The sequence below is a fragment of the Balaenoptera acutorostrata genome, chromosome 12 (genome assembly GCF_949987535.1).
Source record: "Balaenoptera acutorostrata chromosome 12, mBalAcu1.1, whole genome shotgun sequence".
Classification (NCBI taxonomy): domain Eukaryota; kingdom Metazoa; phylum Chordata; class Mammalia; order Artiodactyla; family Balaenopteridae; genus Balaenoptera; species Balaenoptera acutorostrata.
Genome location: NC_080075.1, coordinates 68,351,788 through 68,379,052, shown reverse-complemented (window position 1 = coordinate 68,379,052; position 27,265 = coordinate 68,351,788). Strand labels below are relative to the sequence as shown.

Genomic DNA, 27,265 nt, shown 5'->3' with positions numbered 1-27,265 from the left:
AAAAGTATGTTATAGGGATGTCTTTTTCATCAGTCACATAACTAAATCTTCTTGATTGGTCTAAAACAGATAGTTGTTACCTGAATTTCACACTGTAGTAAGTTGTTTTAGAGTGAATCTCCACTATACTTAGAAAGTAACCATAACTTTATCCCATCCAGAATGTTGTCAAGGTGTTATTAATATTTAGTCTAACTTTTTTTTTTTTTTTTTTAAAAGACTTGCTTTTTTTTTTTTTTTTTTTTATTTTATTTTATTTATTATTTATTTTTGGCTGTGTTGGGTCCCCGGTTCGTGCGAGGGCTTTCTCCAGTTGCGGCAAGCGGGGGCCACTCTTCATCGCGGTGCGGGGACCGCTCTTCATCGCGGTGCGCGGGCCCCTCACCACCGCGGCCCCCCCCGCCGCAGGGCACAGGCTCCAGACGCGCAGGCCCAGCAGCTGTGGCTCACGGGTCCAGCCGCTCCGCGGCATGTGGGATCCCCCCAGACCAGGGCCCGAACCCGCGTCCCCCGCATTAGCAGGCAGACTCTCAACCACTGCGCCACCAGGGAAGCCCCTAGTCTAACTTTTAACAGAGATTAAATAAAGTTTATCAAAGTTAAAATGTATTGCATATGCCTAGAATCAAGTAAATTACACTTACTATTACTGTGTCATTTTTTGCAGGCTCAGTTGTGGAAACCATTTAGGGCGGATAACTTTCTGAGTAGAGAAATTATGGGTTTAGGTTCTATTTAAGTGTCTTAATGGTATATCATAACTTCTTTCAGTTTCTCCCCATGTTAAAACTCACATTAAGGTGCTTATTGTCATTAGATTATAAATTATTAGAATAACTTGTTATTAGTTTAGTCTGCAAACACTATTAACTTATAGCAACTTAGGTATTCTGAAAGCTAAATTTCTTTCTGTAAGTCCTCCAGTTCTAGTTCTAATGCTAAATTTATTTTCCTTTTTACTTAGTTTAATGACATGTTTAATAAGTTACTGGGTAATGATGAGGAAACCTAGCCCTGCCTATTCATTTGGGTAAGTTCAAATTTTATTTTCTGCTAACTTATTGCTATTAAAGTAGTAGTTATACCAGGCAGTAAAGAGCTAGCTACAGTACTTGTAGAAAATAAATGCTGCCTGTTTAGTGGACTAGTGATCAGATAGTGAAAGTAGATAAAAAAGCATCTTCCAAGAGGATTCTAGATAAGGAACATGAATGTTTAAATTTAAATCATATTAAAGTAAAATGTTCACATTAATTTTTTTCTATTTTATAAAACAAATCTTACATAAAATGTTCATTTTAAGTTCTTTAATATTTTGGTAATCTCTTATTTCAGTTAGAGAAAGTACAAAGGACTTTCATGTATGTATCTTCTAGATGTTAAAGTAAGTGGGATATAGTTTAACATTAATGCAGCAGTAGAGATGTATTTTTATCTTAAGACTGGATTTGTGACAGCAATGAACTGAAAAAGATTTTGAGATTTCTGTTTCTATAGTTTAGAAATTACTGAAAGTTAGAAAATAATCTTTTATATCAGAGGATTTTTAAAAATATGTTAGAAAAAAATGAGTTCTTTTCAGATTCAAGGAAACAACTTGAAAGAAGAATTTAACTTTGGTGAAGAAACTCTTGGACCAAACTTACCTTTCTTCTCCACCATACCATTTATTGGGATTATATTCTTTTGAACAAAATCAGGTTTTATTTACTTAAATAATGGGACAAAGTAAACATGAAATTTTAGTGTAAAATGAAGATATTTATAAGTGTCACTGAAATTTGATAGAGTTGGATTGATATGATAATCATTTGTAAAGTATAGATATCCATATATGGAAATCTGTGACTCTGAGTCAAGGCTTTTGATTGTAAGTGACAGAAATCCAACTCAAACTAGTTTGGGGGAAAAATGTTAATTTACATAACCAAAGTGTGGGAAGACTGAGGTAAACTGGTATAGGGACTGGAACACTCAGGACACTGTCCTTCTCTTACCTCAAAAGGTCTGCTTTTCTCTGCATGTCAGGTTCAGTTTCTCAGACCACTTTTCTCCACTATCCTGGAATGATAACTTCTAGCAAGACTTTGAACCTTCTCACCTTCATCCTTGAGACGAAAGGATTCCCCAGCTCTAGTTCAGAAAATAGTGAGAAAGAACTATTGGTTGGTCCACCTTGGTATAGATGTTAGTCTTTAGATCAGCTATTGTGGCCAGGAGACAAGGTCACATAAGGGCAAGACAGCTCCCATTTTGGCCTAGTTGCTTAGAGTGAATAGGAAAAGAGGGAGCAATCAAATATAATTGCAATCCGTCACATAGCTTGAAGTATCATCTATATTTAATAATTCCAAAATTCAGTTCTCCAGCACTGAGATTTATCTCATGTTATGTTACCTTCGTGCCAGGTTCACATGGATGTCTAATTCATGTCTTAAATTCAAGCTAGGATTCTTGTTTTCTTCCCCCAAAATCTGTTCCTCTGCAGTTTTTCACATCTTAGCAAATACACCACCACTCAGTTACTCAAGCAAAATCCTTGATTATTCTCTCATCACCCACATTTATCCATGAGCAGGTTATGTCAGGATAACTTAGGAACACATCCAGAATCTGTCCTCGCCCCCGTTTCTATCTCCACTACTACCATCCTAACTGGTCCCCATGCTTCTGCTTTTACCCCCCTTCAGTCCATTCTCCATATAGCAACCAATGTTTTTTTTTTTTTAAGCCTAAATCATGCTGTCATTCTACTTCTTAAAACCATCCAGTTGTTTCCTGTCATACTTAGAATAAAATCCTGACTCCTTTCCTCGTTTACAAAGGCCTTGTATGATTTAGACCCAGCCTACTTCTTTTCAAGTTACCACTCTCATGCCCTCTATACCACACTGTCTTTCTTTCTGTGATTTGAACACAACTTATTCCTGCTTTAGGGTCTTTGTACAAACTATTCTATGTCCTGGAAATGCTCTTCACTTGATTCTTACGAGATAAGCCCAGTTTTGTTATTCCAATCTTAATGTCACTAAATGCTAATGTCATTAAGTGACTGGGCCCAATCTAAAATGGATTCTAAAATAGATCACCTAGTTAGCTTCTTGTCACATCAGACTGCTATAATTCTCTGTATAGAACTTATCAGAACTTATAAATTAATTTTTTTAAATTTATTTATTTAATTTATTTATTTTTGGCCGTGTTGTGTCTTCGTTGCTGCGCGCGGGTTTTCTCTAGTTGCGGTGACTGGGAGCTACTCTTCATTGCGGTGTGTGGGCTTCTCATTGTGGTGGCTTCTCTTGTTGTGGAGCATGGGCTCTAGGCACACGGGCTTCAGTAGTTGTGGCTTGCGGACTCTAGAGCACAAGCTCAGTAGTTGTGGCGCACGGGCTTAGTTGCTCCACGGCATGTGGGATCTTCCCGGACGAGGGCTCAAACCCGTGTCCCCTGCATTGGCAGGTGGATTCTTAACCACTGCGCCACCAGGGAAGCCCAATTAATTGGGTTTTTTTGGTCTTCCCCTTTAAAATATAAATTTCTTGGTAGCAGGGACTGTAGCTTGTTCTGCTTATATCCTTGTGCAGTTTGGTGAATTTTAGCAAATAAATATACTTGTATATCTACTATCTAGATCATGATATAAAACATTACAAGTTCCCCCAAAACCTCCTTTAATGACTTAATATTGAGTCAGAGTCAAACCCTGAGAAAAGTAACCAGTATTCTGATTGGTGTCATTGCAGATTCTTGTTGCCTGTTTTTGAAGTCATATAAATGGAATACAATATATATCATCATATAGCAGTAGTTCATTCTTGTTCATTGCTCTAATATTCCATTATGTGAATATATCAAAATTTGTTTATATGTTCAACTATTGAAAGGAATTTAGATAATTTTTAGCTTTTAGCTATTATAAATAAAACTACTTATGAACATTCCTGTACATTTCTTTTGGTATACATGTGTGCTCATTTATGTTGGGCATATGTCTTTGAAATTACTCAGTCATAGGATTTGCATATATTCATCATTAGAAGATAGGATAATACCAAACAGTTTTCCAGAGTAGTTTTACCAGTTTAACATTTCCACTGACGGTATATGAGTTCTAGTTGCTTCATGTCCTTACCAACTGTTGGTATTGCCTTTTTTTTTTTTAAAGCCATTCTAGGATGTGCAGTGGCATCTCATTGAGGCTTAAGTTATTTTCCTGATGAGTATTTGAGCACTTTTTCTTATGTTTATTAACCATTCAGATTACCCCTTTTGTGAAATGCTTGCTGAAGTATTTTATCCATTTTTAGATTGGGTTGCCTGTTTTTTCTTATTGATCTATATAGGAGTCCTTTATACATAAATATATTCTCTCACTCCCATTTCTCTTTCATTCTCTTAAAGGTATCTTCTGATGAGTGAAAAGTTTTTAATTTCAATAATAAATTCAATTTATCAGTGTTTTCCTTTATGGTTAATACTTTTTATGTACTTGTCAAGAAATCTTGGCCAGAATAAAGATATTCTACCCTGTTATTAGTTAGAAGTTTTACAGTTTGACCTTTCACATTTAGGCTTACAATCAAACTAGAATTGATTTTTGTTTTTTTTTAGGATTTTTTTTATTCATTTATTTTATTTATTTTTGGCTGCGTTGGGTCTTCGTTGCTGCGCGCGGGCTTTCTCTAGTTGCAGCAAGCGGGGGCTACTCTTCGTTGTGGTGCGCAGGCTTCTCATTGTGGTGGCTTTTCTTGTTGCGGGGTACAGGCTTCAGGCACTCAGGCTTCAGTAGTTGTGGTGCAAGGGCTCAGTAGTTGTGGTGTTCGGGCTTGGTTGTCCCGCGGTATGCGGGATCTTCCCGGACCAGGGCTCAAACCTGTGTCTCCTTCATTGGCAGGCAGATTCTTAACCACTGCACCACCAGGGAAGCCCTGGAATTGATTTTTGTGTATGGGTTGAGGTAAAGGTCAAGGCACATTTGTTTCTACATAGCTATTCAATTTGGTAAAACATTATTTATTGAAAAAAATTTATTCTTTATTGCTTTTATGTACTACTTTTTTATTAATCAAGTGACTGTGTATGTGTTTGTCTGTTTCTGATTCTCTTTTCTCTTCTATTTGGTATATTTGTCTATCCTTGAATTAGTTCCATACTGTGTCAATTACTGTAGTTTTGAAATCTTGGTTATCTGGTAGTGTAAATCTTCCAGCTTTGTTCTTTTTCAGATTGTCTTTGCTTTCCTTCACCATTTGCATTTTTTTTTTTTTTACCATTTGCATTTCTATACGCACTTTAGTATCAACTTATCAATTACCACAAATAATGTTGCTGCATTTACATACCTTTTTTTTCGTACTCTCCTATAACCCACTTTTTTTCATTTCCATCCTTCCATGTCAGTAAATACATTTCTCTTATATTTGTAATAATGTGTAATGGTCTGTTGTTGATTCCAACATTTTTCTATTACAAACAGCAATGTGATGAACGTCCTTTATTATTTTATTATCTCCTGAATATTCTGAATTCTGTACCACCTGGAATTAAATCAACTCATTTGAGGGAAAAAACCAACTAATGTGATGAACATCGTTAATTATTTTATTATCATTTCTGAAGATAATTATTTCCTTGAGAAATTTTAAGCATATATACTTACAGGTGTTGAATACCATTAAACTATGTGCAGTGGGAGAAACTAAGATAAATAAGACAACAGCCCGTGGCCTCCAGCTGATAGCTTAGGGATTATAAGACATATTCAATTAACTGCAATTGTGTGTAGATAGGAGAGGCAGTGTAGTAGTGGTTAAAATCGTGAACTCTAGAGCCAGAGTGTCTGAGTTTGAAAACCTGACTCCTTCACTTGCAAGCCGTATGACTCTAAACAGTTACTTTTCCTCTTTGGGCTTCAGGTTCCTTATCTCTTTTTAAAAAAAAAAAAGTGGATAAACTAACCCTTATAAGGATTTAGATGAGGTAATATGTTAAACACTTCGACCAGTGTCTGACACAAGATGGGTCAATTAAGTGCTAGCTGTTATTATAATAATGGTTATTTCTAGAAAATAAAAGCCCTAAGGAGTATATGTTGTACAAATAGGCACTCTTTTTAAAATCTGTGATGTTCATTGTTTATTGTCATTCTAGAAACTGTAGTCTTTTTTAACAGCGTTTGGATTATAGTAGGCACATGTACAGTGAGTGAATGAATGTGTTCTAGAGATACTAGTTTGTGAATTGAAAGAATTAGGCTGATTTAATTAATTTTCCAATTTCAGATTTGAAAGATTAGAAGTCCTAGCTGTATTTGCGTCCACAGTCTTGGCACAATTGGGAGCTCTCTTTATATTAAAAGAAAGGTACATTTGTATACAATGTTACTGTCATTGCAAATTCTACCTACGCCACCTTTGGGAATATGAAAGAATCCAGTGAGACACGTCTGGCTGGAAGGGTATACAAATAAAATGAGCAGTGCTGGAGTTTTGATAGTACAATTTCTTCATGTTTCAGACTTTTCTCCCTTCTTTTCACCCTTCTTTTATTACCTTCTTTGATGCTACTAAATTTAGTCATAGGTGTGAATGAAAGGAAAGGATTCACACAAACATGTTTTAATGCTTAGTACAAACCCATTGAAACAGGTTTGGTAGAGAAAGATTGAATTACACCTTGAGGATAATTTGTGGGTCTGCTTGTCTCATCACTACTAATAATCAACAGTTGGTTATCATATTAAAAAGTTTTGTGAATTTATTAGATTAATTATATATTAATAAAGTTTTATAATTTGTAGGACTTATTTAATACATTATTTCCTTCTTTTAGTGCAGAACGCTTTTTGGAGCAGCCTGAGATACACACGTGAGATTCTGCTTTTGACATAACATATAATTTACTGTTGAGTTTGATTCCCAGTTATTACTTGGTATGTTATTAAATAGTGGTTACTTTGGCCAATATCAGAGTTCAGAGTGTGGTAATATATATTTCATTGATATTTCACAAGCAAAATCCCCAAATCCCAAGACTCTCTCTTTTCACCCTTAACTGTTCCCAAGCCCTTAAATTTTTATACTGAACAGGAAGGCCTTTCTACCCTGATTTTGGGTTCCTCGGTATTTCTAGGCCCAGGTCAATATCCTAAGCCAGCCCCATCTGGTCTTCTGTAATTTAAGATTGGATCCTCCAAGTCTTTTAGTAGCAGCTATAGAAAAGGTGGAATTGCTATTATTTACAACATAGTGGCCAACTATGTGGACTTTACCTATTCTGATCAGATTAATTCAGGACAGTCTGACCCGGCCAGTGGACTGTAAACCAAATACCATTAGCATTTCTAAAAATTTATAACAGCAGTTACCTGTAAGAAGATACTGTTAATGCTAAGAGTCTTTTTTTTTTTTGTCCTGTGTAAGATGGAGCAACAGTAGACAGGACATTGGTCATGGGGCTAGAACCAAGTTCAGATTCTGGCTCTGCAATTACTAGACCATTGAAGCAGACCACTGCCTTCCCATCTCTTAGTCTCTCTACATGCTGAAATTACATATTGACATTACCAAGAAAAAAATAATGATGAATGTTGTTTTTTTCAGGGGAAGATTATTAGTTGGTACTTTTGTGGCTCTTTCTTTCAACCTGTTCACAATGCTTTCTATTCGGAATAAACCTTTTGCTTATGTCTCTGAAGGTATGTTTTTATTTACCGTTAATAAAAAACCAATTAATCTCTCATAAAAACAGGTCTTTTGCTTGTTTAATTAATTCATAGATCAATGAGAAAGTATATCCTGAAGAGAAGAGAGGACTATCCCAAAGGTTCTAAAGTCTTTCTCTGAGCAAACAATTATGAAACGGAATCTAATTTTTACAAGCTTTAAAATAACATATTACTTAAAAACAGGCAAAACTGACTTATCTATTAAATTACATGCAATAAAAAATTACATTTACCAAATAACATGAATGAGATTTTACATGTATAACCTACCTAAGAAAAGTTTATTGCAAGCATTTTAGAAGCATCAGTATACACAGACTAGTTGCTATGCTCATTGCAAATAATTGTATTTTGTTAATTAAGTAAGTTCCCAGGAACTTCTCTTGGGCAATGGTGGATAGGCATATATTTGAAAGTAGCAAAACTTTATTCCTTTTGATATATTCTTTTATTTTCAAGTCTTTAAAAATTTAGATAGACTTTTCACTCCAGTGGTCTAAATTATTGGCATTTTTCAATAATTTCAGTGTTTTGGAATCCCACTAACCTACAAAGGGTTAACCACTGATGGATGGAGAAGTGAGGTAAAAACAAAAGTGGGCTGTGTACACAGACCCACACACCTGTACTTTGAAGCAAAAATAGGTGAGGGTCTTTTTAGGTCTCACTGACTTGAATACCAAGATAACCAAGGGAAGAAAGCTTTCTGAAATACCCATGCAGGTTTAAGCAACTTCCTGAGTGTTGCAAAGTATGAATTGTATTTGTATGAGTTAGAGTTTAAGAATTACTGCATGAACTAGAAAATTAAATAATGATATTTGTGATGACCAGAATTTTTTAGAAAAAACTTTATTAGAATAATATAATGCTCATTCTAGAAATTCTAAGAAGGTACAGAGGTTTAGAAACTGTATCTCTCTGTGAAGATCAGAAAGATACAAGAAGGAAACAGTATTGATAATCTCATGACCCAGAGATAACATCTGTTAACATTTCTATTTTGTTCCTTTAATTTTTTTTCTATGCACATGTATATATTTTTTTTACATATTTAGAATTGTATCAATTAACAATTTTATGTTTAGCTTTTTTCAGTTAACATTATGTCTTGAGTATTGCCTGTCATTAAATACTCTTTGAAAAAATGATTTTTGAAGGCTTGCATAATATTTTGTCATGAATATTTTTAAAGTCTATTGTTATATAGAATAATATATAACCTTTTACAAATAATGCTATAACCACCCTTTTTTGTACCAGATTTCTTGTATGCATTTCCGCTTCTTCTTCCCAAAGAAGAAATTATAAATGGGTTAAAAAAACACTATTTTTTTAAGTCTTTGATATATATTGCCAAATTTATTTCTAGAAAGATCATCTAGTTTGTATTTTTATTAGCTGGAAATGAAAGTTCACAGAAACATCAAAATTTATTATACAACATTAGTTGAAATTTAAGTGGAAAATAATATTGAGCACTTTCTATCTGCCAGGCACCGTGATAAACGCTTTACATAGAACCCATTTAATTCTTCCTATAACCATAGGTAAATCATTTTATTGATATTATCCCCATTTTACACTGAGACCCTGAGAGATTGTCACTTGTCTCAGGCTACACATCTAGTTAAGGGCAGAGCTGGGGTTGAAGCCAGGTATTCTGGCATCAGAGTCTGCTCTTAAACTGCTGTACCAGGCTACTTTTTATATGGCTTGCCGATCTTTTTTACATCGTGGTACACATAAAAAAATGAGAATTTCTGTAGCACCCTGGGATAAATGTAAGAGGATGCTTGAGCCTGGAGGCTGCTTGTCCAGGGACAGTAGCTGACAGGCGTCTGCATGTAGCCGGATTCCCACCTGGCCTTTCTGAGAGCTGAGCGAGTCAGTAATCAGTGTACCTGCAACCCATTCTCAGCACACTGGTTAGGAAGCTTTGCTTTACACTATAATAAGCCTTTAAAACGTCAAATTAATAGTAACAATGAAATACGTTAAGTTCACTTATTCCTTCAGGTCAGCTGTATATTGCAGTTGAAACTGCTTTTCATTTAGTATCCTAAAGGCATAAAAGAGAAAAAAGTTCTAGATTTGAGGAATAACGTGATCTTTTGTAATGTTACACAGTCATGACCGAACTTATTTTTTAAATTTAAGAATCAAGTATTTCTGATAATGGTTTATTCTATATACATAATTTAAGTATTTTCTTTTTAAAGCTGCTAGTACGAGTTGGCTTCAAGAGCATGTTGCAGATCTTAGTCGAAGGTAAGATGTTATAGGATTTCATGATATACATAACGTTAAAGGAATGCCCAAGAAATGCATCTGTCTCAGCATTATTATTGCTGAGGTTACTACATGAATCTCACAGATCAGCTTCTTTTTTTTTTTTTTTTTTTGGCTGTGTTGGGTCTTCGTTTCTGTGCAAGGGCTTTCTCTAGTTGCGGCAAGTGGGGGCCACTCTTCATTGCGGTGCACGGGCCTCTCACTATTGCGGCCTCTCTTGTTGCGGAGTACAGGCTCCAGACGCGCAGGCTCAGTAGTTGTGGCTCACGGGCCTAGTTGCTCCGCGGCATGTGGGATCTTCCCAGACCAGGGCTCGAACCCGTGTCCCCTGCATTGGCAGGCAGATTCTCAACCACTGCGCCACCAGGGAAGCCCCCAGATCAGATTCTTATTCTCCCTTTACTTTTTCTTACTTTTTAATTGATGATACAAAAGAGACCTTTACGAGTGAGAGTTTTGTTCCCAAATTCTCTTTGCTTTCTTTAAAAGATGTATGATACTAAAATACAAGTCATCTTTTATACGACTTTCATCAGTATTACATAAGTTCTACTAATGAATACTCTTTTTATTTGTTTTTTCATAGCTTGTGTGGAATTATTCCAGGACTTAGCAGTATCTTCCTTCCCCGAATGAATCCATTTGTTTTGATTGATCTTGCTGGAGCATTTGCTCTTTGTATTACTTATATGCTAATTGAAATTAAGTAAGTATTTTTTATTGCTATCAAGTGTGTTTCGATTCCTGGGGCATCAGTAGGATGGCTAGGGATTAAGCTCATAGCATGTTTGCTTGTGACCTGTGCAACTTTGGTCAAGTCTTGTCCTCAAGTGTCTTCATCTGAAAAATTATGGGGGTTGGATTCAATAAGAAGTTTTCACCACAGTCTATAATGCAGGCTGGAAAACTGTTTAAATTCCTTACTGCTGACCTGATGAGTGAAACTGAGAAGAGGAGGATAAAAGAGAGATAAATCACAGCGACTGTTCCTGAGCGAGGGAAGAGAGGAAGTAGATGTGAATCAACTTTAAAAAAAGCAAGTCTATTAGGAAAGAGACTTTAGCAGACTTAAGCTTAATTTTATGACGTGATTCGTTGACTCCCTGCCGTTTTGCATACTCTCCTAGCATATCACATACAATTATGTTTTTATTTACTACCTCTATGTGAATCCTACATTTTTATTTCTAGCCCAGATATCTACTGAATTCCAAAAAGCATACCTTCTTTTCATGTGCACCTCAACTGAACCTATTTCCCCCCATCCCCAAAACTGCATTTTCTTGTATTTTGTGTCTCAGTGAATGCTACTACTGTCTATTCCTTTGCATTCTGCTTTTAAATTGTGTTAAAACATACATAAAATAAAATTTACCATTTTAACCATTTCCAAGCATACAGTTCAGTACTTTCACAGGCATTTAGTACATTCACTTTGTTGTGCAGTCATCATCACGATCCACCTCCAGAACTTTTTCATCTTCCCTAACTGAAACTGTACCCATTAAATAATTACTACCCATTCTACCTCCCCCAGCCCCTGGCAACCACTATCCTACTTTCTGTCTCTATGCATCTGACTACTCTAAGTACTTCATATAAATGAAATTATACATATTTGTCCTGTTGTGTCTGGCTTATTTCACTTAGCATAATGCCCTCAAGGTCCATCCATGTCACAAATGGCAGGATTTCATTCTTATGGCTGACTAATATTCCATTGTGTATATATTTATGTATGTATATGCCACATTTTCTTTATCTATTTATCTGTCAACAGGAACGTAAGTTGTTTCCATGTCTTGGCTGTTGTAAACAATAGTCTTGTCACCTACTCTTGTTTAATCTTTCTTTTTAATATTATCTTTCCCTTCTTCCCATTCTTTTTCCTAAATTGAGGCCTTTATGATCATTTCCTTGGCCTAATTAGAATAGTCTTCTCATCTTATAATTTTTATTCTCACACATCTTTAGTTATCTGCTATTTTGCTACTGATCATTAAAAGTTGCAAATCGGAACATAGTTTCCTGTTTCAAAATTCTCTTTTGGATACTTAGAAAAATTAAAAGTTGTTAACACAGTGAAGCTTCTACCAACCTTACTAGCCATCCGTCTATCTATATATACTTAACTGTTGATAGTTTCATTGCTGCATCAGGGTTTTCATGCCCTTGCACATGCTGCTTTCACTGTCTACAGTATCTTGGTCCCATCATCTTGCTCATCTTGAAGGCTCCGCTCAAATGTCACCTCATTTTTTTTTTTTTTCTTTTTTTGCCGCACCTCGCAGCATGCGGAACTTCCCTGACCAGGGATCGATCCTGCGCCCCCCCACAGTGGAAGCATGGAGTCTTAACCACTGGACCTCCAGGGAAACCCCTGTCACCTCTTTTTATATTTAGCCTTTCTGCATTATCCCTACCCCAGGAGGCTTGCCACTCACTCCTTTGTGCATCCATGATACCCTGTAGGACTTCTCCTTTGTACCCAAAGTCCTTTATTATATTTTTCACATGTATGTTTCCTGCCATTTCAAAGGCAGGATCTATGTCTTTACTCATTTTCTATTCCCAACATATGGGAAAAAGTGAAAAAGAGTACATGATCAGCTTTGTAACCATTGGCATTTTGGTCTGTCTTGTTAATAGAACAGTGAACTACTGATGAGATGTTGCACTTCAGTCACAATGTTGCTGTAACAAATTCCTGGAGAATCTCACCCTGTGAAGTTCCTGGGGAATTTGAAAATTTTTAATAGTAATTATTGGAGTTATTGTTTACAGCAAAATTGATAGAATCACTGATGAATTCTATTGGTCTTCCTGTATCAGAAATTACTAGTTAAAGGTTTCTATTTATAAAATAAATAAAATATAAAATAAATATATATGAAATATTTATAGTTGACAAGTAGATTGAAAATAATAAATATATATGAAATATTTATAGTTGACAAGTAGATTGAAAATACATTGTGGGGAAATGCTCACATTATTTTTCTTCATCATCTCTCGTCACACTAATTAACATAATTATTAGTTATTTCCCCCTAAACTTCGGCAAGAAAGGATCCTGAAAACCTTTTATTTTCCTTTGAGATGCTCTCATTGCCAGTAGTGGCCAGCTGTGGTAAAACAGTCCTGTTGCTTTAGATAATTAAAGTTTGTAGATTAAATTGTAAGAAGCCCAGTGAAGCATACATTTAAGATTTAGAATTGTTTTTTCTTTTCAGTAATTATTTTGCTGTAGATACTGCATCAGCCATAGCCATTGCTCTGATGACATTTGGCACTATGTATCCCATGAGTGTGTACAGTGGGAAAGTATTACTCCAGGTAAGGGTCTTCTTTCAATATGCATGCTTAAAATTAGCTATGTTCTTTTACCAGATTATAAAACGATATGGGTTCTTCTACCAGATGACGAAATTTTTAGCTACTGGAGGGCACTGTTGGAAATGAAGCCAAACAATAATCTCTGAAATTTGAATAGTAAGAACCAGATGGTACTTCCCTGGTGGCGCAGTGGTTAAGAATCCGCCTGCCAGTGCAGGGGACACGGGTTTGAGCCCTGGTCCGGGAAGATCCCACATGCCGCGGAGCAGCTAAGCCTGTGCGCCACAACTGTTGAGCCTGCGCTCTAGAGCCTGTGCTCTGCAACAAGGGAAGCCACCGCAATGAGAAGCCCTCGCACCAAAATGAAGAGTAGCCCCCGCTCGCTGCAACTAGAGAAAACCCACACGCAGCAACGAAGACCCAGCTCAGCCAAAAATAAATAAATAAATAAATAAATTTATAAAAAAAAAGAACCAGATGAAGTTCTATTGATGCACAAAGTAGGCACAGATCTTCATGTAGTTGTAAGACAAAAGCATAAATGAAAAAATTTTGCCTCTAATAATGTTTCAAGTGAAAACAATATTACTTAAAATCTTTTTTAGATACTCATTTTCCCCTAATAAATGTGCTTTGGCTATTGTATAATCCGGTTATGATTGTTTTCTTATTTTCTATTCTTGAATTAGTGAGACTTTTAAATTTAAAATTTAAAATGAGGAATCACTACTTATTGAAACAATAGGAACACCTATAGACAAGCACCTGAATAGAAAGGTAGTTTCCAAGGACTAGATGAATGTGTAAGCACTGCTTTTCCTTCTGTCTTTTCCTCATGCCTTTTCTAAAACCTGTGGGTTGTATCTCCCTCTCCAGAAGTAGTAATAACAGTAACATATTAGTTTTATAGTGCTATGCCTTATACAAAATTTTACTTTCTTAAAGATTTTTTTGTTGATTATTTGGTTCTTTAAGGCTTATTTGGTTTTAGAGATAGCAGCTCTTTTGCAAGATAAGAAATAAGCGTGGGCTGATTCCGGATGCTGCTTTATTAGTGGGTCAATTAAAGACTTTCTTCCCTAAATCATGATAGGGCACATGTGAAACAAAGCAAAGGCTGGTGTAAAACCCAATTTTTTGTGTGTCAGGGCTACTGTTGCAAAAGTTTTTTCTCTCTCTAGATTCATATTTTATTTTATTTTTTTCCCCAGACAACACCACCCCATGTTATTGGTCAGTTGGACAAACTTATCAGAGAGGTAAGATGGAATAATAAGTAAAATCATTTTAATTTATAATTAGAGAATGCAAAGAGTGGGTACAAATAATTTCAACTCTTTCTAGAATTTTATTTTAGGGAAGTTTTTGTTCTTTACAATGATACAGTAGGAGGCATAACACAGTGACAAAAATAGAACAATTTGACGAATTGTGCAGTCTGGAAGCCACATTCACTTGAAATATTGGGTTGGCCAGAAAGTGCATTTGAATTTTTCCATAAGATGTTATGAAAAACCCAAACGGCCTTTTTGGCCAACCCAATAAATGTAGACAGTAATGGTCTAAAGACCACACTATTTGCTATATAAATGCTGTGATTTTTATGATTTTGTATTCAAACCTAGGATTTTGATTAAGTCAGAGGCCACCTTTACATGGTGATTGCTTCAGCACCTAATATCTTGATCTGTAGGTTTAGATTTTGTATTGTTACAAAATTCCAACTGTTAATGAAGGAATAAGATAATCAAATTATTTGGATGTTGAGAGTGTTTTAAACTATTCGTTGTCAGTATCACAGAGGCCACTTTGATCAATATAGCTGGCCACTTGCTTCAGCTAGTGGGGTCTGTGCCACTGTATCAATGGGCCACACACTGTATATCTGGCCTTGGAATTTCCTTTTGGCCCACATCCAAATAACATCCTATATTGTACAGAAATTTGTTAAAAGGGAATCCAGAGAAAGAAATGATTGAGAAGACAAAAAAATTCTGATACCACAAGTGCTGGATGTAAATATATACTATACTAATAAGATGAAAAGAACTACACACTGTTGAACAAGGTGTGAATGAGGGAAGTAAAGACCCGATTCTTGAGGGATTGGTGCAGAGAAGACACTGGAAAAGAAGGCCCTGGCTCAGTATTGAACAAGCAGAAATGGTATCTGGAGTGAATGGTCTGGGACCTCTCTTGGCTAATGAGTGTCTTCAGGCAGGGTTTGGCCATGTCATTTCTAGGCTTACAGCAAATCCATAATGTGACTGAATTGTGTTGGATATGTCAAATACAAAAGCCGTATTTCTGTGTTTTTGATTAGGTATCTACCTTGGATGGAGTTTTGGAAGTCCGAAATGAGCATTTTTGGACCCTAGGTTTTGGCTCATTGGTATGCTTTCTATATATTACTTTAGTTTAAACATAGTTTAAAACATAGTTATAAAACAAAGTTTATAAACATAGTTTATACTTTTTAAAACTGAAAAAAGTATTTCTTTAAAGTTTTTGTAGATCCTTTGATTCCCATTTCTGTTAAATAAAGTAAAAAATATAGATGGATTTAGTAACCTAATTGAGATTAAGGAATGTTTTTCTTCATTCATTTTTTTCCTTTCAAACTAAATGATCTCAATACTAGGCTGTCCAAAAAAGAAAAATCCATAGTCATACATTCCTAAATACAAAAATGTTGCAGAAGTAAAATGTGCAATTATTTTCTTTTTTATTACCATTCTAATTTTGGAGATTTTTGCTGAATATGTTAAAGAGTTATAATAACAGCTGCTTCAGCATAAAATTCCGTGTTTTCTAGTCCAATTTAGACCTCATTACCAAAGAGATTTTGTTATGGCATGATTTTATTCCTGTGTCAGAAATGATGAGGAAAATACAAGAAAGTACCCAGAAAAAAAAAAAATTTAAACAACCATAATCCTATGGATGTTTTGGTATTAATACTTGTATACTTACTCTCTTTAGAAAATGAGGTCATGCTGTTTTATAATCTGCTCTTTTCACTTAATATATAATGAACAGTTTTCCATGTTATTAAATACTACTCTTCTACAATATCATTTTAAAAAAAAAATTGGATTTGACTTTTGTAACATAACACAGATTTCAGAGGTAGGCAGATTAGGGTTGGTCCAACAGCTCAATGATATCACTACTTTGCAGTCTTTAGTTTCAGGCTTATACTCTTTCAGCAGAAAATGGCTGCTTCATCTCTTCCTTCTCCTTCTCTTCCCCTCTCTAGTCATTTTGGATATCTAAAACTCATTCTCTAGTAAATTCTTCAGGAAAGGCCCTTGGGAAAAATATTCCCTAATGTTTGAATGTTGAAAACAGTTGTGAACATTATACTTGAAAATCATTTAGCCGGATATAAAATCCTGAGCACATATTTTATTTCCTTGAGTTTCTTAAATATATTACTCCATTTTCCTCTGGCATAAAGCATTATGGTGATAAAGCCTGATGATACATAGTCTGATTTTTTTTTCACCTTTATATGTGACTTGATCTTTTTGCTTCTATGCCTAAAAGATTTTTAAAAATTAATTTATTTATTTTTTGGCTGCATTGGGTCTTCGTTGCTGCGTGCAGGCTTTCTCTAGTTGTGGCGAGTGGGGGCTTCTCTTGTTGTGGAGCATGGGCTCTAGGCGCGGGGGCTTCAGTAGTTGCAGCACATGGGCTCAGTAGTTGCAGCTCGAGGGCCCTAGAGCACGTGGGCTTCAGTAGTTGCAGGATGTGGACTCAGTAGTTGCAGCTAGCGGGCTCTAGAGTGCAGGCTCAGTAGTTGTGGCATATGGGCTTAGTTGCTCTGCGGCATGTGGGATCTTCCCAGACCAGGGATCGAACCTGTGTCCCCTGCATTGGCAGGTGGATTCTTAACCACTGCACCACCAGGGAAGTCCCTTGCAGTTCCCTTTTTTTAATATATTTATTTATTTATTTATTTATTTTATTTATTTGGTTGTGCCAGGTCTTAGTTGAGGCAAGCGAGCTCCTTAGTTTGGCTCGTGGGCTCCTTAGTTGCAGCACGCATGTGGGATCTAGTTCCCTGACCAGGGATCGAACCCAGGCCCTCCCTGCATTGGGAGCGTGGAGTCCTAGCCACTGTGCTACCAGGGAAAGCCCCCTTACAGTTCACTTTTAATCATTCTTTTAATTGTACTGATAGTAACAAACTAGTAGACAAGTGTTTATTTAGCTGGGTGGCTTATAAACACAATCATCTCTGCTGTTCAGAACTTGGCCATCCAACAGCTACACAGATGTGTTGCCTAATTAAGACAAAGGAAATTAATAAAACAAGCTTTTGAGCTGCCAGGAATAATTGTCACAAAAGCCATAGATGAATGCAAACACCATTATCATAGGACACTGTTCAAGCTCATACTTGGAAGTGGTTTTCACTTATTTTAATTGCTTTGACTTCCATATCAGACTGAAAGAGGAGATACAGTATCTTTTATAATTGTGTATAGTGAAAACTGTGAGATTACCATCTCACAGTGGCAAAGGAAAGGGGGAAATCAAAGATGACTCGATTTGTGGACATGGCTTGTCTTACCTAAAAGTAGTAAAATGGAAGTCAAATTCAAGCAGTAAGATATTTTCTTTATCTCATGATTAGCAATAACTCTCTTATTAGTGCTCAAGCCATAGATTTAGACCCATTGTAACTAAGCCAACTATTTTGCTAATTTAGGTGCTGTTACAATTTTTTCTTTTTTTGAAATTTGAGTTTATCTAAAACTCAACAATGTCTGCTATATATTTTATTTACTATATATTTTTGTTCTGTTTGTTGCTTGTTTTTTTAGTACGTATTTTTAAGTTTTTATTATACAAATATACCCCATTGTTAGAAAAATTAGAACTTATAATTAAGTCAAAAAGAACAAAAATCCTTAATAATTCTACCATCTAGAGATAAGTGCTGTCATTCTTTTTTCCCCCCAACATAGTGATTTGATATTTTTATAGATTATACACCACACTATATTATAAAATATTGACTGTATTCCCTGTGCTGTACATTACATCCCTGTGACTTACTTACTTTATAACTGTTAGTTTGTATCTCTTAATAACCCTTCACCTATTTCGCCCCTTCCCTCACCCCTCTCTCCTCTGGTAACCATTAGTTCTCTGTATCTGTGAGTCTATTTCTGTTTTATTCTGTTTGTTCATTTGTTTTGTTTTTTAGATTCCACATGTAAGTGGAAACATACAGTATTTGTCTTTCTCCATCTGACTTATTTCACTAAGCATAATATCCTTCAGGTCCATCGAAGTTGTAGCAAATGGCAAGATTTCATTCTTTTTTATGGCTGAGTAATATTCCACTCTACATGTATACCATGTCTGTATCCATTTATCTGTCAGTGGGCACTTAGGTTGCTTCCATATCTTGGCTATTGTAAATAATACCGCTATGAACATTGGGGTGCATTTACCTTTTTGAATTAGTGTTTTCATTTTCTTCAGATAAATACTCAGGAGTGGAATTGCTGGATTGTATGGTAGTTTCGTTTTTAATTTTTTGAGGAACCTCCGTACAGTTTTCTGTAGTGGCTGTACCACTTTACATTCTCACCAGTGATGTACTGTGGTTCCCTTTTCTCCATATCTTTGCCAACACTTGTTATTTTTTAATCTTTTTGACAGTGGCCATTTTGATAGGTATGAGGTGAAATCTCATTGTGATTTTGATTTGCATTTCCCTGATGATGAGTGATGTTGAGCGTCCTTTCATGTTCCTGTTGGCCTTTTGTATGTCTTCCTTGGAAAAATGCCTGTTCAGGTCCTCTGCCTGCACCCCCACTTTTTTTTTAATTGGAGTGTAGTTCATTTACAATGTTGTGTTAGTTTCAGGTGTACAGCAAAGTGATTGTTATACATATACATTCGTTCATTCTTTTTCAGATTCTTTACCCATATAGGTTATTACAGAATATTGAGCAGAGTTCCCTGGGCTATACAGTAGGTGCTTGTTGGTTATCTGTTTTATATATAGTAGTGTGTGTTTGTTAATCCCAAGCCCTTTTTTTTTTTTTTCTCCTGGCCACACCATGCGGCATGCAGGATCTTAGTTCCCCCACCAGGGACCGAACCTGTGCCCCCTGCAGTAGAAGCACGGAGTCTTAACCATTGGACCAGCAGGGAAGTCCCCCAAGGCCATTTTTTAATTAGGTTTTTTTATTTTTGGGGTTGAATTGTATGAGTTCTTTATATCCTTATCAGACATATCGTTTGCACATATCTTCTCCCATTCACTAGGTTGCCGTTTCATTTTATTGATGGTTTCGTTCACTGTGCAAAAGCTTTCTAGTTTGATTAGGTCCCATGTGTTTATTTTTGTGTCTGTGGCCCTTGCCTGAGGAGGCAGATCAAAAAAATACTGAGAAGACTGATGTTAAAGACCTTACTGCCTGTGTTTTCTTCTAGGAGTTTTATGGTTTCAGGTGTTAAATTTAAGTCCTTGATCTGTTTTAAGTTTGTGTATATGGTATGAGAAAATGTTCTAGTTTCATTCTTTTGCGTGTAACTGTCCAGTTTTCCCAGCACCACTTATTGAAGGGTCTGTCTTTTCCCCATTGTGTTTTCTACCTCCTTTGTTGTCGATTAATTGACCATATGTGTGTGGGTTTATTTCTGGGCTCTCTGTTCTGTTCCATTGATCTATGTGTCTGTTTTTGTGCCAGTACTATACTGTTTTGATTACTATAACTTTTATAGTATAATTTGAAGTCAGGGAGCATAATACCTTTGTTCTTCCTTCTCAAGATTGCTTTGGCTATTTGGGGTCTTTTGTGGTTCCACATAAATTTTGGGATTACTTGTTCTAGTTCTGTGAAAAATGCCATGGGTATTTTGATAGGGTTGCATTAAATCTGTAGATTGCTTTGTGTAGTATGGACATTTTAACAATATTAATTCGTCCAATCCATGAACACAAACTATATTTCCATTTATTGGTATCATGTTTAGTTTCTTTCATCGGTGCCTTATAGAGTATGGGTCTTTTACCTCCTTGGTTAAATTTTTTTTTCTTAATTAATTTATTTTATTTTATTTATTTTGGCTGCGTTGGGTCTTCGTTGCTGCACGCGGGCTTTCTCTAGTTGCGGCGAGCGGGAGCTGCTCTTCGTTGTGATGCGCGGGCTTCTCATTGCAGTGGCTCCTCTTGTTGTGGAGCATGGGCTCTAGGTGCACGGGCTTCAGTAGTTGTGGCTCGCGGGCTCTAGAGCACAGGCTCAGTAGTTGTGGCTCACGGGCTTAGTTGCTCCTCAGCATGTGGAATCTTCCTGGACCAGGTCTAGAACCCGTGTCCCCTCCGTTGGCAGGCGGATTCTTAACCACTGCACCACTGGGGAAACCTTCCTTGGTTAAATTTATTCCTAGATATTTTATCCTTTTTGATTCAATTGTAAGTGGGATTTTCTTGATTTTTCTTTTTGATAGTTCATTATTAGTATATAGAAATGGAACAGATTTCTATATATTAGTTTTATATCCTGAAACTTTACTGAATTCATTTATTAGTTCTAATAGTTTTTTGGTGGAGTCTTTAGGGTTTTCTATATATAGTATCATGTCTTCTGCAAATAGTGATAATTTTACTTCTTCCCTTCCAATTTGGATGCATCTTATTTCTTATTCTCCTCTGATTGTTGTGGCTAGGACTTCTAATACTGTGTTAAATAGAAATGTCAAGAGTGGGCATCCTTGTCTTATTCCTGATCTTAGAGGAAAAGCTTTCAGCTTTTCATCATTGAGTATGATGTTAGCTCTGTGTTTGTCATAAATGGCCTTTATTATTTTGATATATGTTCCCTATATACCAACTTTGTCGAGAGTTTTTATCATAAATGGATGTTGAATTTTGTCAAATGCTTTTTCTTCATCTATTGAGATGATCATGTGATATCATTCTTGATATTTTTCTGTGTGTGTTTTAATCAAAATATGATCATTGTTGTACCTGTTATTTTACTATCTTTTAAAGACAAAATATATGATGAGCATCTTATCAAGTTAATAAGCATACTTCTAACCATCATTGTAATGCCTGGTGCTCTCTGTCCTAGTAACCTAGGCTAGAAACCTTGAGATTGTCTTTGATGACTTCATCTCCCTCATTCATTATATCCAGTTGAGAATTAAGATCTCCCATGGAATATCATGAATCCATCTGTCCCTCTCTGGTCCCACTATATCTGTCCTATCTCAGTCTTCTTCATTTCTAACCTAGACTGTTGCAGTCATTTCCTAACTAATTAGCAATTATCCATAACTGTAATTTTTCTGAATGCTAATTATTTTACTTCTGTTTGATTGCTGCAACTAAAATTCCTTATTCATGGTTTTTAGAACCCTCTCCTAGCCTTTCTTTTTACCTTTATTACCTAACCTATCTTTCTTTCTTCTTTCTGTTCTTCCTTTCCTTGTTTCCTCCTTTCCTCTTCCTTTTCTTCCTGTCTTTTCTCTCTTTCATTCTTTTTCTGCTCCCTGAAATATTGTACTTCTTTTTATATAATAATATTGCTTATTCTTGCCCAAACATGCCGTGGGTTTTAATTGCTATTCCCTCAGCTTAGAATGCCTGTCTCTGCCTTTTGAAATTTCATTTGACCACCAACCCAGATCAAATGCCATCTTCTTTTGAAGTCTTCCTCAGTTGAATTAATACCTGCCTTCTCTGCCCTTTCAGTGCATTTTCCGTATACTTCATTTGTATTCTGCCTTGTGTTACAACATGTCTGCCTTCCTCCTACATGGATTTCTTTTTTTAATATTTTAAAAAGTCACATTTTATTTAGAGTCATAAATTATTTTATTAACTCTTTACATTGATAATTACTACTAAGTAGTCTTTAAAGAATCTCAAGACATTAAGTTTTCTCTTGTTTTAAAGAAAATACCAAGTAATGTTACAACCAAATCATAAATAAAATGTTCATTTCTAATGGAATTTTCAGTAGTATAATTCTAAGCAGTCTCTTTCGTATGATTTTGTCCCTTTTAGGCTGGATCTGTTCATGTGAGAATTCGACGAGATGCAAACGAACAAATGGTTCTTGCTCATGTGACCAACAGGCTGTACACACTAGTATCTACTCTGACTGTTCAGATTTTCAAGGATGATTGGATCAGGCCTGCCTTACTGTCTGGGCCTGTTGCAGCCAATGTCCTAAACTTCTCAGATCATCACATAATCCCAATGCCTCCTTTAAAGGGTACTGACGATTCAAACCCTGTTACATCAACTCCAGCTAAACCCAGTAGTCCACCTCCAGAATTTTCATTTAACACCCCTGGAAAAAACGTGAGCCCAGTTATTCTTCTAAATACTCAAACAAGACCTTATGGTTTGGGTCTTAATCATGGACACACACCTTATAGCAGCATGCTTAATCAAGGACTTGGAGTTCCAGGAATTGGAGCAACCCAAGGATTCAGGACTGGTTTTACAAATATACCAAGTAGATATGGAACTAACAATAGAATTGGACAACCAAGACCATGATGTACTGTAATTTAATTTATTTTTATGAGGAACATTGACTCCTTGACTTTCAGTTTATTTAGTAATCCAACTTTGCCTTGACTGTTCAATCATTTACTCTAATTAGAGAATAGTAGGTTTGTTCACATTTCATGAAACCAATGAAACTATATTTTTGTAAAATGTATTTGGGGCAGTGAGAACCTTCTAAATGTTATAGGCTTTAAATAGGCTTCCTTTAGAAAGCTGTTTCTCTAAATTTGAATTTTGCTATCTTTGGTTTCGTAGTTGACCGCAGTGTGATATAACACTACCTTTATAAGAGAGCCACTTGATGGAGTGGATCGGTCACATTATTAAAAATATAATACTTTCTTCAGTGAAATTTATAAACATGCTTCTTGAGTACACGTTTTAGGAAAAGAAAAAGTCCATTTTAAAAGTAGAAGTCTCTTTTATAGATTTTCCAAACATAATTGCTACATTTTCCTTTGAGGTCCTCCTGAATTATGTCTTGCAAAGTAAAAGCAAACATTTTTATCAGAAATTTTAAAACATATTTTACCATCTGGCACAATTTAAAATTTTTACTTATCAGTTTTTTAATAGTTTTTCTCATTAAAAAATTTCAATACATTTGTATGTGGCCCATCATTCTCAAAGTGTTTTATTTTGGTTAAATAAATACCAAATCCTTAGGTGATATGCAGTGAAGGAATCCCAGTTTTCTGTCTTACATTCAACCAAATACTGAAATAATGATAGATTTATCTTTTTTGTCACCTTTCATTGGTTGACTTTAATTTCTCATTTTATTAACAAAATATATCACATATATTATTACCAAAATAGGTGGAATTCCATACGTAGTAATACGATTTGATCTTTTTTCAAAGTGGCATGAACAATTTGAGTTTACATTATATAATTTTACCAAAACATAGTGGACCTTAGGTTATAGAATACAGTATTGTTATATCTGCATTAGGCAGTTTCTAACTTATTTTGTTTTGCTTTATTGAAAATAGTGAATTGAAGTGTGAGAATCATGTAAATTATTTTCCAAATGCAAATGTTAAGGACTTTCTAACATGGCCAGCATTACTTATAAAAAGTATAACAAACAGTAGTCACAGATTACCTGTGAGATTTTTTTTCATTTTATCATGAGTTTTATAATTAGGTTTTAAAAATGGATTTTGAGAGTGGATTCAACTTTTCTAGAATCCAGTACTCCTGAAGATTTATGACATTTCCAGCCATCAGCAGCTATCTAGAGAAGATTTTTTTTTTTTTAGAATTTGCAAGTTTCTTCAATAAACTCATCCTCTTTTAAATATGAGCAACACTCCCAAATCCTGTTTCTTTACAGTAGAATCATAAACATCTAAGAAGCCATCTCTGTCAAGCAGAATTGTAGTCATCCTGTGATAATAAGTGACCATGTACCAAATAACTTTTGCTTGATGAGGAGTTGATCATTGTCTTTGACATCTGCAACCCTGTTCAGGCACTTGACCTGCTGAAGAAATAGAGCCCACGCTACCTTGACTGCCGGGGAAAGTGAAACTTTGTAAAATGTGATAAGGCAACCTGTTCCTTGACATTTGTCTTATGTTCTCCAACTATTACTATACCTATTATTGGTCTACTATTACAGGGTGATTTTTCCTCCATTGACCTCATCTAAACGTGAATTCGGGTCATGCATGAAATCTGAAGAACTGCCGTGTACTGAGTGATGATTAAGAGGTATGTGCTACCATGCTATGCATGTCTTCTCCATCTCCAGGGGATTTTTAAAGTGCCCAGGTACTGAACACAGTTCTGTGAGATGTTAAATGCCTATTTCCTCAACACCCATTTAGAGGTAACACCTGTGCAATTAATTGTCCTTCCAAAGGTGCTTTGATACTCACCTACACTATTTGAGAAGTTGCATATGGGTTCTGAAAGAATTGGCTCTACTTGCTGAAATTCAGTAATGCCAACTGCTTCAGGTGACATTGTTCCAGGCATTATTATATAAAGAAGTCTTATTTGCCAAGATCTGACCAGGTTCTGGATATGAAAATAAGAAGCTTGGCCAGCACAGGCCTAGATGTAGTAGCCTTACTGGTAAATCTTGCCACAGAGTTACTTGAAGCTAGACAAAGAAGCAAGTTTGAATTAAGTGCTTGACCCATGGTTTGTGATTAAGAGCAAGCTTTATGGAATATGATTAATCCTGTTTGAGAAATTGCTATATTATAACGGAAAAAAAACACTGGACTAGAAGACAAGAGATTTGGATTCCGATCCTCATGCTGCCACTATATAAGTAGTTTTATAACCATGGGCAAGTCATTTAACTTCTATGAGGTTTCTCATCTGTAAAGTTAGGGTGGGAAATGAAGTAGTTGATCTGTAAACTATCAGCTCTAAAATTGTATGATTAAATCTGCAGAATATATGCCCACTTGTAAAACGGAATATTGTACCTAGTATTTCTTTTCAGTGACTACCTCAACATACAGGCCAAGTGTTACCTATTCCAATACCCGAGCCATTAATTGGAGGTGCCGTGAGAGCAGAGGGTTAAACTACAGGCTGACACCATTTTGGTTTTTGTTTATTTCAGATTTGCCTTGACTTAAATCTGTTTAGATTAAACAGATTTTTCTTAGACTTCTTTCTTTGTGGGGAAGGATTATTTTTGGAGGTGGTGGGGAAAAGATTAGGGCAGGGTACCCTTAGCTTCCATAGGGTACAAAATAATGGGGTCCATTTTTTCTTTCTTCCTTAATCTCTGAAGTCACAGATGGGATTACATACATGTATCAGCAACTGGTTTAGCTACTCATTCAAGCCTCTGATTTAGCTACTCATAAACTGCCAATTTTTCGCTTAACTAAAGATTGCTGATCTTTTTGGGGAGTCTGATCTGCTTCTTATGTAAGAAAATACTTTTTACATTCCAAATTGTTTGAATTAAACTGTTTGAATAAAGAACATAAATGGAGTTTTCTCTCTGCTTTTAAATAATTTTGGCCTGTTCTTTATTGGTAACTTTATCCCATATTCAGCAAATGCTTGTCGAGAGTATAGTACATGCCAGGCCCTGTACTAAGTAAATGTGCATACAATATATAAATTTTGGTGACCTGCTATTCTTGAGACCAAAGGGAATACAAGGATAAACAGGAGTCCCCTTCAAGTAACTGATAATCCTAGTAGAAGTGATGGGACACCAGAACTATTTATACATGTCAAGTTAAACTCCCTCCCATTTCCTCCTCTTCTTTGGGCTCATTTTCTTGGCATCCTCCTCTTTTCCTTTTCCTTTTTACTTGAATGATGAAACTAAGAAAGTAGATTTCCATGGACGAGGCCAGCTAAGGAGGTGGTGGAGCCACACATCATCCTGATACCAGTAAAAGAAGAAAAAGCTTAGAAGGGGTGAGTTAGGCAGACACTGAAGGATATTTTTTAGGTGTATAGTGGATTGCCATTTACTTTCAGACTCTTGGACTAGATGAGCAAAGATTTTTAAATCACCAGGCTGAAAGTAATGGGGTCTCCAGAGCATTCATGGGCTTAGAGTACCCTTTATTTAAGCAGTTACTAGTTTAAAAGCACCTTTAATAACACTGACGTCATCGTCATCAAATTGCCACCCAACAAGCCTAGCTTCTTGGAGAAAAGTTAATTTGGATAACACATGGCTAAGTTTTCTGACTAATGATGCATCAGGTAAAAGTCTTTTAGTACTGAAGTCAAAAAACACCAATTGCTTAAGATTCTCAAATACACTCATGAAGGCAAGCCATCCATCACTGCTCACACAATTTCCTGCCAAATCCAGCTGCTGGAAGTTTTTCAGAAGGTTCTTTTCAAAAAATGCACCTGAGTAAAAAAATAGAAATAAGTGTGTTAGCTGGAAGCAAAACAGCTTTTTTTTTTATTTTAAGAGACCATGTTTGGACTAGTGCTTTGCTTAAGAAAGAAATCAGAATTCTCTGTAGTTAGAGCAGTGATTGTGAACCTGGTCCTTTATATTTACAAATTATATTTTTCCTAAAATGTAAGGGAATCTGATAAATAGTAATTAGTATAGCAAACCAATATAAATGAATTATATATCTTTTCCTGACTCTTCCAGGAAATGGAAAATTGCATAAAAATTGAGGTATGAGAGATGCAATTAAAATATTCAGTACCTGTTTTCAAAACTGGAGTCGGACTTCAACAATATTAGGTCATTTCCTCTTCTGAAGAAGCAAACACTACCTAACTGTTGTTTCTTTGAGTATGGAATATTCCTAACTGTGAACCTGAGTAAGTAAGTTCCTTCAGTATCTCAAGATTTGGAGCTTTGGGCTTATTTTTAACCCTCCCTAGACTCTTCAGGA

The 27,265-nt window shown here is 35.8% G+C and overlaps 2 protein-coding genes across 3 annotated transcripts in view; one reads left to right on the top strand and one right to left on the bottom strand.

Annotated features, from left to right (window-relative positions):
• SLC30A6 (solute carrier family 30 member 6) overlaps window positions 1-25,881 on the top strand; it is a 38,200-nt gene extending 12,319 nt beyond the window's left edge. Inside the window, exons 5-14 of one of the 2 annotated variants that reach the window (XM_007191384.2) lie at window positions 965-1,030; window positions 6,282-6,362; window positions 6,832-6,867; window positions 7,602-7,696; window positions 9,949-9,997; window positions 10,605-10,724; window positions 13,252-13,354; window positions 14,566-14,613; window positions 15,678-15,746; window positions 22,395-25,881. In XM_007191384.2, coding sequence (XP_007191446.2) covers window positions 965-1,030; window positions 6,282-6,362; window positions 6,832-6,867; window positions 7,602-7,696; window positions 9,949-9,997; window positions 10,605-10,724; window positions 13,252-13,354; window positions 14,566-14,613; window positions 15,678-15,746; window positions 22,395-22,895 — 1,168 coding nt within the window. In that variant the 3' untranslated portion in view covers window positions 22,896-25,881. The remainder of the gene's footprint in view (window positions 1-964; window positions 1,031-6,281; window positions 6,363-6,831; window positions 6,868-7,601; window positions 7,697-9,948; window positions 9,998-10,604; window positions 10,725-13,251; window positions 13,355-14,565; window positions 14,614-15,677; window positions 15,747-22,394) is intronic. The other variant, XM_007191385.2, reaches the window with a different exon arrangement.
• Window positions 25,882-26,466: 585 nt separating this feature from the next.
• NLRC4 (NLR family CARD domain containing 4) overlaps window positions 26,467-27,265 on the bottom strand; it is a 42,155-nt gene continuing 41,356 nt past the window's right edge. The window contains exon 9 of the mRNA XM_057558300.1: window positions 26,467-26,759. Coding sequence (XP_057414283.1) covers window positions 26,467-26,759 — 293 coding nt within the window. The remainder of the gene's footprint in view (window positions 26,760-27,265) is intronic.